This window comes from Quercus suber, unplaced genomic scaffold (genome assembly GCF_002906115.3).
Source record: "Quercus suber isolate HL8 unplaced genomic scaffold, Cork oak 2.0 scaffold_301, whole genome shotgun sequence".
In the NCBI taxonomy this organism is placed as follows: Eukaryota; Viridiplantae; Streptophyta; class Magnoliopsida; order Fagales; family Fagaceae; genus Quercus; species Quercus suber.
Window position 1 is genome coordinate 632399 of NW_027069757.1, and position 13908 is coordinate 646306.

The following is a 13908-nucleotide window of genomic DNA, read 5'->3' on the forward strand; positions in this document are numbered from 1 at the left end:
TGGATAACAATGCTTTTGTGGAATCATTATTGGACAGACAGGTGGAGGGATGGAGTGGGAATTGTTGTGTGGAATTCATAAGAAATTTTAATGATTGGGAGATTGATGAGTTGGCTTCTTTTTTTACATTTGTTAGACTCTCATACTCCCCTTGGGGAGGGGAATGATAGGATGATATGGAAGTTAAAGAGTAATGGGGAGTTCACTGGGCGATCTTTTTATGAGAAATTGCGAGGCTTAGCCCCTATGCCTTTTCCTTGGAAGGCCATATAGATGACTAAGGCACCTCAGAGAGTTTCTTTCTTTTTGTGGACAGCGGCTAGGGAAAAAACCCTCACCTCTGAGAATCTCATCAAGATAGGCTTTTCAATGGTGAGTAGGTATTGTATGTGTTGTTGTACCAGGGAGACTGTGGATCACCTCTTGATTCACTGTAGCATGGCCTTTGAGTTATGGAGTTTTATTTTTAGGATGTTTGGGGTTCAATGGGTTTTACCAAAGAAGGTTCTTGATTTATTATGTGGGTGGCAATGTTGTGGACCAAATTCGAATATATGAAATCTTATCCCTTTATATTTGATGTAGACTATATGGAGGGAATGAAATTGGCGTATTTTTGAGGATGTGGAGTGCATGTCTTCTCAAATACAAGCATCCTTCTTAGTTCCTTCATTAGTTCTCTATATGAGTGGTCTTTTGTATCGGGTTTACTGATTGTAACTCTATTCACTCCTTCATAGAGTCAACTCATATGTAGATATTATCCCATAGTAATTCTTTAAGCTACTTCATGTTTATTTTCACAACATAGTCTCTTTTCAATAATATTATTCTTACTTATAAAAAAAAAGATGTATCAGAATTAATGAAATGAGAAATATAGCATAGAAAATTCAGAGAAAATTTTATTTAATATAAAGTTTTAGGGAGCTTACATAACAGGAAACTCGTTCAATTCAGTGTCTTGCAAGGTACATTCTTTGTTGCTCATTGTATATTGAGGGGATTCCTATGTCAGAATTACTATCAGTTTAGCTAAATTGTTGCAATTTTGTTGATGCCAGCACAAATTACCCGTTATGCTTCGCAATGGGAATACTAATTTTTGCCTTCAGCTGACAGTTTTGTGGAAATTGGTGGAGAAACTCCTTATTCCAAAGCCAGAGAGGACTGCATCCATGGAAAACAAATCTCCCCCGCAAGGAATGAACTGGTCCTTTGCTGTAGGGACAAATCTTTTACCAGGTCTCAAAGCTAAGATTGATAGAGAGTCCAAACAGAAGCTCAATGAATTTGCTAAAGAACTGAGGACATTCAGAAGTGTAGACATGTCAGGTACGCTTGCTGAATAGGTGCAGATCACAGAGAATTAAATCCTGATATGTGATGCTCTAGTGCTTATACGAGCAGCTACCTTACCCAAATATAGATATTGAGAACAATTCAAAATAATTTTTAACAATTCTCTAATTGATGGCCTAAAATGAATTTAATTTCAAGACCAGTATTTTCTTAATGCGCTTGCTGTTAATGGTCCCCAGACTAATTGTTTCCACACTCCCCCCCTTCTTTTCTCTCTCTTCTTGTTTAGCAATATAGAGTCAACTTAATTTATGCAGTTGTTACAAAAATGTTTTCCTTACAAGAAGATTTTGGCAGGTCGCAACTTTGGAGACGAAGGACTATTTTTTCTTTCTGAGAGTTTAGGATACAATCAGGTTCAAGCTTTTTCCATAAGTTTCCACTATCTGATTATATTATATTTATTTATTCTCATGACCTTTGTTTTTTTCATGTCATTGATGTATGTCATATGGTTACTTTTACTGTACTCTCTGACACTATATTGAGAAATATGGATGCAATGACAGTTCTTCCATGAACTTATCAAAAATATATCTGTGTTTCAGACTGTTGAAGAAGTAAGTTTTGCTGCAAATGGAATAACTGCAGAGGGAATTAAAGCCTTTGATGGTGTTCTTCAATCAAACATTGTATTAAAGACTCTTGATCTTTCTGGAAACCCTATTGGAGATGAAGGGATTAAGGTCAGCACAAGTTCACTATTAATGTCTGTCTAAGTTGTCATATATAAAAAAAAACCTAATATTAATTCTCTTGCTAGATTGAGTACTGGAAAGGAACTTGTTCTAACAGTATAAGGAGAAGATTTTTAGATCAATGTATGTGATTCTATGCATACTATGTTGCTTTACTTGAGATCTGGTGTCAGTGTCTACAGCCTATTCTACTAACTACTTGACTTATGTAGTAGAATCGATACTGATCCTTCATCTTTATTTCACATATAAATTTTGGGAGCTACATCTAGATTCCTTTTCTATCCCTTTAGCATTTTTTTTGTCTTGTTTTAAAGTTTCTTGTAAACACAGAGCATCTTTCCGCTTTACCATCAAGATTTTGAATTGATTATAATATTTTTAGAATACCATTCTTCTTCTTTTCCAACACCTGTCAAATATTATCTCAATCAATTTAAACCCTTACTTAGATCTCACCATTCACTTAAAATAGCACATACATATTTATATTCTTAAAATACAAGAACCATGGATGAAGTAAGTCCTGTATGTATCAAAAAATTTAAACATCGGTAGCATATGAGCCTGCTTTACCCAAGCAAAGGTAATTGGAAGATTACATGTCCTTCCTCCTAAATAAAAATTTCAGAATTTAAAAAATAATAAGAGTATAAGGATCACCGACCTTCATTCTCAAATTTGTAAGTAATGAAGGAAGCTTTGAGCACTTACACCACATATTAGATAAAACAATGTAGTAATGCAACATCTCCTTACCTTGTAATATCTTTATCATAATCCTTGCAAGACTCAAATCTGAGATAACGTTGTGAATAAGCACTATAGATTTCTTAAGCATATTGACAATGCACTTTACCTTAACAAGCATGTCCCCCCATTTATGAACAAGGTGAAGAGTGAAGTCTTGGGTTTGAGATCATTGGGCGTGTGAGTAACTTATAATCAAAAGGAGATTTCTTTAGGATATTGTTGAGTTCTAATGGGTAGATTTTGTTGTTTAGATGGGACATATTCATAAGCTCTCGCCCAATATGCTTCAACTATGTTGTGTTCCACAACTTATAAGTGTTATAATTCGGTTATGAGGGACATGCTGGGCATATATGGTGAAAACTTTGATCCACCTTTTCTATTTTTGTCACATGGTTCTCCTTATGATCATGTCAAAGTTTTTTATGGGTTCATTTTGCTGTTTTTCCATTATGTTTATACCTTCAAAGTTTAGATTTTGTGTGATGTATCCTTGTTCACAGTGCCTGTGTGATATCCTGGCGGACAATGCTAGTATTCTAAAGCTTCAGCTGAACAGTACTGACTTAGGTGATGAGGTTAGCTTATATCTAGCATAAAAAACTGTACCCTGATCAGTGTATAATCATGTTCCTTTGAAGTTCATACAAAAGAAAGCTTCTTCTGCAATAATATGACTTAAGAGTTGCTCACTTTTCTGTGCAGGGTGCAAAAGCTATTGCAGAGTTGTTGAAGAAAAATTCAAGCTTGCGTGTTCTGGAACTTAACAACAATATGATTGATTATTCTGTATGCAGTTACCTTGGCATGTTCTAAAATTGTACTCTTGAATAAAATTTAACTGAAGTTGAAAATTGATTCTGTTTGTGATTTTTGTTTGAAAATGGAGGTAGGGGTTCACTGGTCTTGCTGGAGCACTTATTGAGAATAACACTATACGAAATCTGCATCTCAAGTGAGTGAATTTTGCATTAGCTGTCTTCTTTACTCCCCTTCCCCCATCTTCTCTTCTTGTTCTCTCTTAATGGGATGTAATTTTTGTTTTCGCATGCTAATAATACACGTGACTTGGCTGGTTATACCCTAGGAAGCACGGACACTTCATTTAGGTTGTTGTACCCATGTCTTACCCGTGTCATACCGGTATCGTACCGGCCGTTTTCATGTTATAATTTTTAAGAAATTGCTCATGTCACCGTGTTTGTGCTTCTTAGGTTATACCATTTTTCTTTTGAATGGTTTTAAATTTAAACTTTTTGAACGTTCTACGTTAGAGAGTAAATCTTTTTTCTTGTACACACTCTTTGAATGGAGTGTGATTTTTTCTCATTTTTCTTGTTCTTCCCTTCTTGTTTTACTTGATCGTTGTAATTTTGGTTCCTGATTTGTGCCCCCATAGTACATCCTGAATGTACTCGGGTTGGCTTTTTTATTAGTAATATTTTTTGCTACTTATCATTTTTTTTTATTTTTAAACTTTTTGAGTAGTGCACTTGCCTTTTGCTTCTTTGGAAAATTTATTGACATTTTATTATTCTTTAGTGGCAACTATGGTGGCGCTCTAGGGGCTAATGCTTTGGCAAAAGGACTTGAGGGGAACAAATCTCTAAGGGTACCAGTTTCATTTACGTCAACTTCTTATCTTTCTGTTGTACTTTGGGGGAAATCTACCAGTATTGTGTAGATGATCATTAAGATTGTTTATGACCTCCAAAGGGATTTTGCGTGTTACATTATCTGGAAATACAATTTGTAGCATAGGTTTCCTAAGCAATCACACTTACAAAGGAGAAGGCAATCACAGCCTCAAAACTTACAATAATCTGCTGGAATTTTATTTAAATTAAATATTTTTATGCATGTTATTAACTACAATAAGGCCTTTATATTGTTATTGTCACCTAGAACTCTTAAATAACTTTTCCCTAGAGAGGCCAGGAATCCTAATGCTAAAGAAAAGTAATTAAGAACTTATAAACCAAATAGAAAAAAGGATTCAAAACATAAAATAAGACTCACGGGCCCTAGTATAGTTCATTCTAAAAATTCTGGGAAATTACCAGATTCCCCTTGACATAATAAAACTCAGGAAAACTTATTTAAAATTTGAGCAGCAGCTTTCTAGTCTAAATGAAGTGTACAATAAGACTCAATTCACAACTTAGACTAGCTAAGAAAGGTCTCAAGAGAGCTTTCCATCATGTGAAACATCCCAGATTAATGCTTGAGCACTTGAACCAGCTTTCCCTTGCCTCTTATAAGTCATCAAAGAGGGGGCTTCCAGTTGTGTTCTACATATTTTTCCATTCCTCTCCCATGTAGCTGAGCTCTTTCTTGAAAACAAAGGATGATGTTCCTATAAAAAAGAAAAAGAAAAAAGGATGATGTTCATTTCAGCAACATATTATACTCGGCAGTTTCGGAAGTGTGACAGAACATTATTTTAATATAAAAGTAAGACAAAAATAGTTGGTTCTTAAATTCATTACTGATTACATATGTTCAGGAGCTTCATTTGCATGGAAATTCTATTGGAGATGAAGGAATACGTGCTTTGATGTCAGGTTTATCTATGCATAAAGGTGTGCTATCTACTATATCCAGTGACATTTTTTTTTATTAGATTTTTATGCGTTTTTTCCTGCACTTCTATGTACATCACTTAATCTTGATATTCATATTCTCTCTTTAGGGAAGACTACACTTCTAGATATTAGCAACAACTCAATTAGCGCAAGAGGTGCGTTTTATGTTGCTGAATATGTAAAGAAGAGCAAGAGCTTATTATGGTTAAACCTTTACATGAATGACATAGGCGATGAGGTACTGATATTTGTCGGTGTTTAACTATTTGAATTCAGCAACTCTATGAACTCATATACTGTTAATTTGTTAAACTCATTTTGGTAGACATATTCTAAGCTAGCCAAAAATTGGTTCCACCATTAAACTGTAATTTTTTACTTTGCTACAACTGTCACTTTTAGAGCGTGCTTTAATAATTTACAATATAATAGAAGAAGCCTTTGGCCGGTTTATGGGGTTGGTCTATTCTTCGACAATGCGGGGATTTGGCCCAGATAAGGTTTGTTGGAAGCTTGCAAGGAATAGAGGTTTTGAGGTTAGAGGTTATTATAGCTCCTCCTACCCTCCTACTCTTGTTTCCTTTCCATGGAGACTGATATGGCAATCGAAGGTTCCTCCAGGGGTGGCTTTATTTTCTTGGTCTTCTTCCATAGGTAAGATCTTAACAAAAGACAACCTTCATAAAAGACGAGTAATAGTGCTTGAATGGTGCTATATGTGTAAGAGGTGTGGGGAGTCCGTGGATCATCTACTTCTTCATTGCTCCATAGCTTGGGAGTTGTGGTCTTTGGTCTTCTGCTTGTTTGGTATTCAATGGGTTATGCCTAATACTGTTCTTGAGTTGTTTGAGGCTTGGCAAGGAAAGTTTGCGCGACATCATCACATTAATGTTTGGAAATTAGTGCCTCATTGTTTGATGTGGTGCATTTGGTGTGAAAGGAATGCTAGAAGCTTTGAGGGTTGTGAACGTTCTTTGCTGGAGCTTAAGTCTTTTTTCTTACACACTCTCTTTGATTGGAGTGTGGTCTTTTCTCACTTTTCTTGTTCTTCTTTTTCTATTTTTCTTGATCGTTGTTCTTTTGTTTCCTAATTTGTGCCCTCATAGTACATCCCCAATGTACTCGGTTTGGCAATCTTTTTATTATTAATAATATTCTTACATTATTTATCAAAAAAAAAATTTACAATATAATAGAAAGATTAGGGGGCTAAGAAGCTATTACTTGCTATCTACTTTGCTAGCCTTCCTTCCCCTGCCCTTTACTCCAAAAGCATTTCCTGTCTTCCTACCGGCCATATTATGGTTGTTTCAGAGGGGATGGTAAAAGCCAGGGGTCTTTGAGCCTGCTTCATACGATTAGCCAGCCTTGCAGTGGCAAAAGGATTAGAGCCTGCCCAACCCACAAGGGGAAGGAGAGGGGCAACTCATCGTGATGGGTTCAGCGGACAGACCGATCAATGAGTATGTGTGACACCAGCTTTTGCTTTCTGCCTATCTTCTGATAATCTGAAGAAAGGGAAAGAGATTATGGAAAGCAATAATGAGATTAGGAGTTGTCAATACATATTAAAATACATATTGACTCGTCGTTGAATTGTAGCTCAAAATGTCACCTCCTTCCCTTGTAAGTGCATAGAGGGTGAGGTTGTGGATTCAAGACCCACCAGGTGCATAACTTACCAATCAAAAAATTAATAAAATACATTTTGACTCAGTATCCAAAAAGAGTCAGAAGCAGGGAAGAATATTCATTATTTTAATTTTCATACCTTTTTCCCTCATTGGTGATCAAACAAAAAGTGCACAAAGTTTTAATGGAATCTCATACTGTAATGGACAAAAACTCAATGGCTGAGTTTCTTTTATAATTAGATTTTTTTTTTTTTAATCATTAGAGTTTCTTTTCTTTTAGAATAAAGTCAATGTTTAGAACTTTCGAATTTAATACTATGTAATAATATAGCCCAAATACTGAGATTTGAACTCTGAAAATTTATCAGGGAGCTGAAAAAATTGCAGAGGCTTTGAAGCAAAACCGATCAATAACAACCATAGACCTGGTGAGAAGAGAGTACTTCTTTCTTGCCTTCTCTTTTGAGATATTCATTTCAATTATTTTGAAAGAAGTCTTGAATGTAACTTTCTGAGAACAATTCTGACTTCTGAGTGTTTAATCTTTTAGGGGGGAAATAATATCCATGCCAAGGGAGTCACTGACATAGCTCAAGTTTTGAAAGATAATTCTGTCATTACAACTGTAAGTTCTCCACCTTATTTATCACTTTAACTTTTTAATTTTTACTTTTGGATCATTCTTCAATGAGTACTGTTGGAATAACATATCATAGATTAGTCATTTTGGATGTAATGAGACAATTCTTCTTCTTCTTCTTCTTCTTCTTCTCTCTCTCTCTCTCTCTCACAGTTGGAACTTAGTTATAATCCCATTGGGCCAGATGGAGCAAAGGCTTTATCTGAAGTTCTTAAGTTTAATGGAAATGTAAACACCCTCAAGCTCGGTTGGTGCCAGGTAATCATAGAGTTGGATTGTGTTTTAAAGAACCATTAAACAATGTTTTTACATGAAAGTGTCTTGCAGATAGGAGCAAAGGGTGCAGAGTTCATTGCAGATACTTTGAAATATAATACTACCATATCTGTTCTGGACTTGCGGGCAAATGGACTTAAAGACGAAGTTAGTTTCTGTAGATAGTAATGTCTCTTAATGCAATATGACCTTTGGCTACCAATTCTTACGTTAATTTTTCCTTTTCACTCTACGCAGGGTGCAGCTTGCCTAGCCCGCAGCTTGAAAGTGGTTAATGAAGCTTTAACTTCACTTGATTTAGGGTTCAATGAAATAAGGGTATGGACTTTTTGTTTTATTAACTTTCTTGTCAATTTCAGTAGTATGTAGCAGCATTTCACATGGATTTTGAATTCAGGATGATGGGGCTTTTGCTATTGCTCAAGCACTAAAAGCTAATGAAGATGTGGCAGTCACATCTCTGAACCTTGCCAATAACTTCCTCACAAAATTTGGACAGGTAAAACATTTTCTTTTTATTCTTGTTCCACTATGCATGTTGTTATTTTTGTTACCTTTGAACATCTTCTGCATATGTATCTTAGTAAGTTATTTAATCGTACAGAGTGCTCTGACGGATGCAAGAGATCATGTATATGAAATGAGTGAGAAGGAGATCAACGTTTTTTTCTAGATAGAAGATCAAAACTTTGCGGGTAATATGTTAGAAGTAGAACAAGACAATTCTTGGGTTATTCTTGTTCCGGCTAGTGTCGGTTAGAACTCCAAGCTTCTAGTTCAAATTCTTGAGTTCTGACTAACATCCATCCACTTGCGAGAAAAATTTGGAAATTTTGACATTGATTAATTATAGTAATTTTCATTAGTTATAATTTTTAAACTGTGCTTTAGGTTCTCAGTTTTGGTTCAAAATTCAACTTTAGTTTACAAGCTTACATGAGTCTGTCAATTTGCTGATGATATAATTGGATCCACGTAATGATTTAGTGTCTTCTGGTTAAGTTATGGTGTGTGCGCATTTTTTTCTTCTTCTCCCTTTACCAACTTGTTTTGGTGAACATTAAGCTTGTAGTTCTGGCCTCCGCCGATGGGGTTGATAAAATTTCTATTTCAGCTGAATGGATGTTGCTTTGCTGTTCGGTATTGTTTTTTCCTTTTATTTTTGCAAGTATAAAGCTTTGTTAGGGACGCTATTTTGTTTGTTGTGTTGTACTGATCATAGGATGTCTGATACCTTTTGGTTTGATATCTTCAAAATTTTGCACTGACGGTTGTAAGGTAAGCCTAAGGAATGCCCTGCCGTCTTTGGCACTTCATGTTTTTGGCTGTTACAGTTACATTGACAGAATTATGACTTTAGTAATGTAATAGTCAATCAAGATATTTTTAAATTGGGAAACTAAATTGGGGTAATATTTAGCAAAAATATTTTGGGTGCGGCTTCCGTCTAGTGTCCTGTGACACTAGACCCGCTGCGATCATGACACGTGTCCAAAAAATGCAAGACTGTCTTTGGCACTTCATGTTTTTGGCTGTTACAGTTACATTGACAGAATTATGACTTTAGTAACATAATAGTCAATCAAGATGCACTTAAATTGGGAAACTAAATCGGGGTAATATTTAGCTACTATATTTCGGGTGCGGCTCCTGTTCAATGTCCTGTGGCATTGGACCTGCTGCGATCATGACATGTGTTTGAAAACGGACATGTGTCATGATTGCAGCGGGTCCAATGCACTGGAAGCACTGGACAGAAGCCGTGCCCTAATATTTTAATGGAGAGGAGTAATTACTAATTTTTGGGGAATTGGTGCTGACGGTGGAAGTTGTACTGGGTATGCCAATGGTGTCTTATGTTACTTGCCATGTTACAAGCTGATTAGGTCTCTAATTATATCATTGTCACCAGTATATGATTAAAGCCTACAGGAAGAGCAGGAAAAACCTAAGATAAAATGACATAAAATTGCATATTCAGATCAGTGGGCACCTCAAGGATAACCATGCAAGCATTTTTAGTGGCCAAAAGTATGTGCTTCTTTCATTCAAAGAATAATATCAGTGTATCACTAAGGGAAAAGATGGAAGTGGAACTCGCTCTTGGTTTTCCTTTTTTCTTTTCCCTGGAAAGTAGAGAACTTGACACGCACTAAAATCAGAGCCTCTTAAACCCAGGCATCGGAATCAATTAGTATCATTTTGTTTGAAGCAAAGAATGCACAAGTGGCGGCTCCATGCAAAGCCCTGCTGTTTCTGAGAGCAAACCTAATTTTTGTGTTGGGAAGAGGAACTCATGGGTGTCTTTGGAAACAGCAGTCATATGTAGTGAATGAAAGGTGGACTTTTTGGCACTGCCTTCTGGACCCTCTCTCTGTTCCTATTTAGGAACAGCTATGGATCAGTAATTCCTGTGCCACCATAAATATTTGATGTTTGATGCTTCACTGCCGGTTTATCTTGGCATTGTAAAAAGAAAGATCAAAATTTTAACATAGTTTGACACTGCTTCTAGCTCTGGGCTGCGTGTCGTATACAAGCTCGGTTTTGGGCTCCTCACTCGGCTCTTATCTCAATCTCGACCTTAAACTTGAATTGTTAGCATGAGATTTATTTTGATATATTAAAATTCATCAATGGACGTACTGCGAAAACATTATTTGAAAATTGATGCATGTAAATTTGAAGTGATTAAGCCTTGGAAATTTGATGCTCGTAAAAAGTCAATTCAAACTTCAATCATATATTGAAATTTACCAATTTATTCCTTTTAATTTTGATAAATTTTTAATTTACGGGATTTAAAAAAAAAAATTCTTAGAAAATAAAGAAATTCATCAGATATTGGGTCAACTCAAATATATTAACCTGCACTTCATACATTTGAAAGTTTAAGGACATAATTTTTATGCCACAGCTTTAAAGATGTTAATCTTAATCATGAGTGGTGTTAAAAAAAGTTATAAATATATGTGAAAGTATTGTCAACTATTCATTATTGAGCACTTAGGACTTGTCACTTAGCTTGTGAATTGGTGGGAAAGTAATGAATGATTGCATTCCCATGCAATAAAACAGGTAAGAAATTGCCGTTTAATCACCTTATTGAGATTTGAATTGGATAATTAATATAACATATAAAAAAAAAATTTAATTTAATAAATTTAGGTTCGATTAACCTAGAACTTCACCATTTAGCTAGCTGTGCACTCACAAATAAATATTCCAATAAATATGCGGTTTTTCATTTTCTGTAATCATGGTAAACATGTAATGATGCCACGTGTCATTTTCCCAACTGCACTAAGACAGACTCATAATGAATTTCATTCAGGCTTCATTTTAATACTTCCAAACCGACTCGGACATGAGCAAGATAAGGTTGGGTGTAACTATGCAAGTGTTCATAAACGTTCTCATTGTCGTTCATGCATGATAAGAGTGCGAAAGATGACTAAAATATATTATTGTTGGATGTTAGCGGAAAAATTTTGGGTTTGATGGCAGCTCATAGGAGAGACAAGATGCCTCTTTTTATAGGTAAGAGAATGAGTGTTTTACATATTTGCAAAAAAAATGCACAGCTACTAATTCCTTTTGAGATTTTGATTAAAAGAGGAAACACAGACACCCTTGGTTCTTTGCTTTTCGGATGAATCCCTTGGTTTTTTTCCTCCACCATATGAAATGTTACACACCTCTCTATACACGAAATGTTTGAAAGGTTTAAGTTGGAGGAGGATTAACATCATATTAATATATATATATATATATTTTAACTATTTCATAAAAGAAAAACATAAAAAAAAAAAAACAAAAACAAAAATGATAACTTTACAACTTATTACTTCAATAATTGTGAAAGTTGCTTGGTATTAATAATGTGATAGATGGAAGTGAAACTAAATTTATAACAACTTATTAATTTTTAATAATTTAATAATTATCATGGAAGAAGAAAATTTGAAATGTTTCTGTGTAATTAGAAATTAAGGTCTTGTTTGGGAGATGGGAATGGAATGGAATGGAAATGAATGAAAAGAATAATTTTAGAATATTATTTCATTCCCTTGTTTAGGAGTTTTAATGAAGGGAATAGAAAGCTCATTCCTTTGTTTGAGAGTTTAAGTGGAAATGAATGGAATGGATAGGAGGAAACACCCATTCCTTTATATTCTCTTAAAATCTCAAATTTTCATTCCCCCTAAAATTGAGAGGAATGGGAGGAAATGAAATTAAATTTAATGATTTTTTTTACTAAAACTTTCAAAATACCCCTATATATTTAACATTTTATTTTAAAATAAGAGTCTAATAGTAATATTGTTATAAAATGATTTAATTTCATTCATTCCATGTTGCTCCCAAATAAGATTACTTACATTCTATTAATTTTCATTCATTTCTATTCCTTAATTTTAAAACATCCAATTAAGGTTACTTAATTCCATTCCTTTCCCTTACTTAAATACATTCCATTCCATTCCATTTATTTTCATTCCCTTATGAATTTTTCATTTCATTTCATTCTATTTCCTTATGAACTCCCAAACGAAGCTTAAGGGTTAATTGAGCTGTAAAATTATATTACTTATTAACTTTTGATAATTTAATAATTACAATAAAAAGAAGAAATCTGAAACGTTTTTGCTTAAGTAGAAAATGTTAATTAAATAGCAAAACTCTTGCCATTCATATAAGCAAACAATACTAAGAAAAGCAAAAACAAAAGCAAACAAACAATGTGAAAGTTAATGCCAATTGCCTTGGGGTGCAAAATTCGTGAGAGCCAAGAAACAATAACTCCACTGACCACCACAGTTGGATGCAAGTTAGCAATGCAGGTTTGCTATATCTTAACCAATATTCCAAAATTAATTGCATCATGATCCTCTGGCCTTACAAGCCTTATAGTCTAGGCATCATGATCCTCTGGCCTTATAGGTAGGCATGCAGTATGCATATAACTAAACTGTGTTGGCCATTATTAGTTCTGATATCAAAACTGTACACTCTTTTGTGTTTTGGGATTTCTGTTCGGAGACGTAGATGGCCATTAATAATGGGTATGTTGACAAATGCGTTTATGGAAATTGTTAATAAATTATATTAAAAAAATTTTAAAGTAATTTTTGTGAAAAAAAAAAAAAATTGTCAACAACATTAATTGCTTTATCACTTTCTTATAAAAATATTTTTAAAAATAATTTCTAGACCAATGCCTCTAAAGTATTCGTTAACATTTTCCACCGAAGAAATTCCACAATTTAATAGTCTAACACATCTTGAAGGAAGCAAACAAGTGTGCTGATGCACTGGCCAAACTTAAAGCCACTCAATTTTTTGACTATGTTAATAAACACTATATATATATATATAATAAGTTGGGTTTATTGATAACTAAAACATGCCTCCAATAAATAGTTAATGGGTCATGTTAACGAGTGTTGTAGGACATTGGTTAACAATTCAATTAAAAAAAGTTTTTATGGGAGAAGAAAAAAAAGCAATTAATGTTTTGACAAATTTTTTCATTTTCTATAAAAGTAATATCAAAACTTTCTTAAAATAGATTCTTAACCAATGCCCCAACGGCACTCATTAACATTTCCCATAATTAATTCATATGATCAGTATTTCACATTTTTTATTCCATTCTCAAAAATGATGAAATGCTGTTTAATCAAAGCTTGTTTGCATTTAGTTATTCTTTGTTTCTTTAAGACATTTTCCTCATATTAATTACACCTTAATCTTCTTCTCAATAGGATTTTTTGCCCACGATTAGTGGCAAATGTAAGCACAAAACAGTAATTTTAGAGTAAAGTAATTATTCAGTACTCCAAAAACAATACTTAGTTCTTTTGTGTAATAATAATCATACTAAATAGGTTCATAATAAGACCTATTATTTTATATGAGAGAAAGGAGTTCACAAAGAACCGACTATATAAAGCAAG

The 13908-nt window shown here is 34.2% G+C and overlaps 1 protein-coding gene across 1 annotated transcript; it reads left to right on the forward strand.

Annotated features, from left to right (window-relative positions):
- The first annotated feature begins 1064 nt into the window (after nucleotides 1-1064).
- On the forward strand, nucleotides 1065-9086 carry LOC111993957 (uncharacterized). The gene is made up of 16 exons (XM_065782426.1): nucleotides 1065-1335; nucleotides 1660-1718; nucleotides 1911-2048; nucleotides 3317-3391; nucleotides 3519-3602; nucleotides 3707-3768; nucleotides 4356-4425; nucleotides 5320-5395; nucleotides 5506-5636; nucleotides 7401-7460; nucleotides 7583-7657; nucleotides 7826-7930; nucleotides 8000-8095; nucleotides 8186-8266; nucleotides 8346-8447; nucleotides 8553-9086. The coding sequence occupies exons 1-16, from the start codon at nucleotides 1080-1082 to the stop codon at nucleotides 8619-8621; spliced, it is 1539 nt and encodes a 512-aa protein (XP_065638498.1). The 5' UTR covers nucleotides 1065-1079; the 3' UTR covers nucleotides 8622-9086.
- Nucleotides 9087-13908: the final 4822 nt, after the last annotated feature.

Coding starts and splice junctions, on each gene's coding strand:
- LOC111993957 (XM_065782426.1), top strand. CDS start 1,080: ATGCTTCGCAATGGGAATACTAATTTTTGCCTTCAGCTGACAGTTTTG. Junction 3,603..3,706: donor ACAATATGATTGATTATTCT/GTATGCAGTTAC, acceptor AAATGGAGGTAG/GGGTTCACTGGTCTTGCTGG. Junction 7,461..7,582: donor CAATAACAACCATAGACCTG/GTGAGAAGAGAG, acceptor TTAATCTTTTAG/GGGGGAAATAATATCCATGC.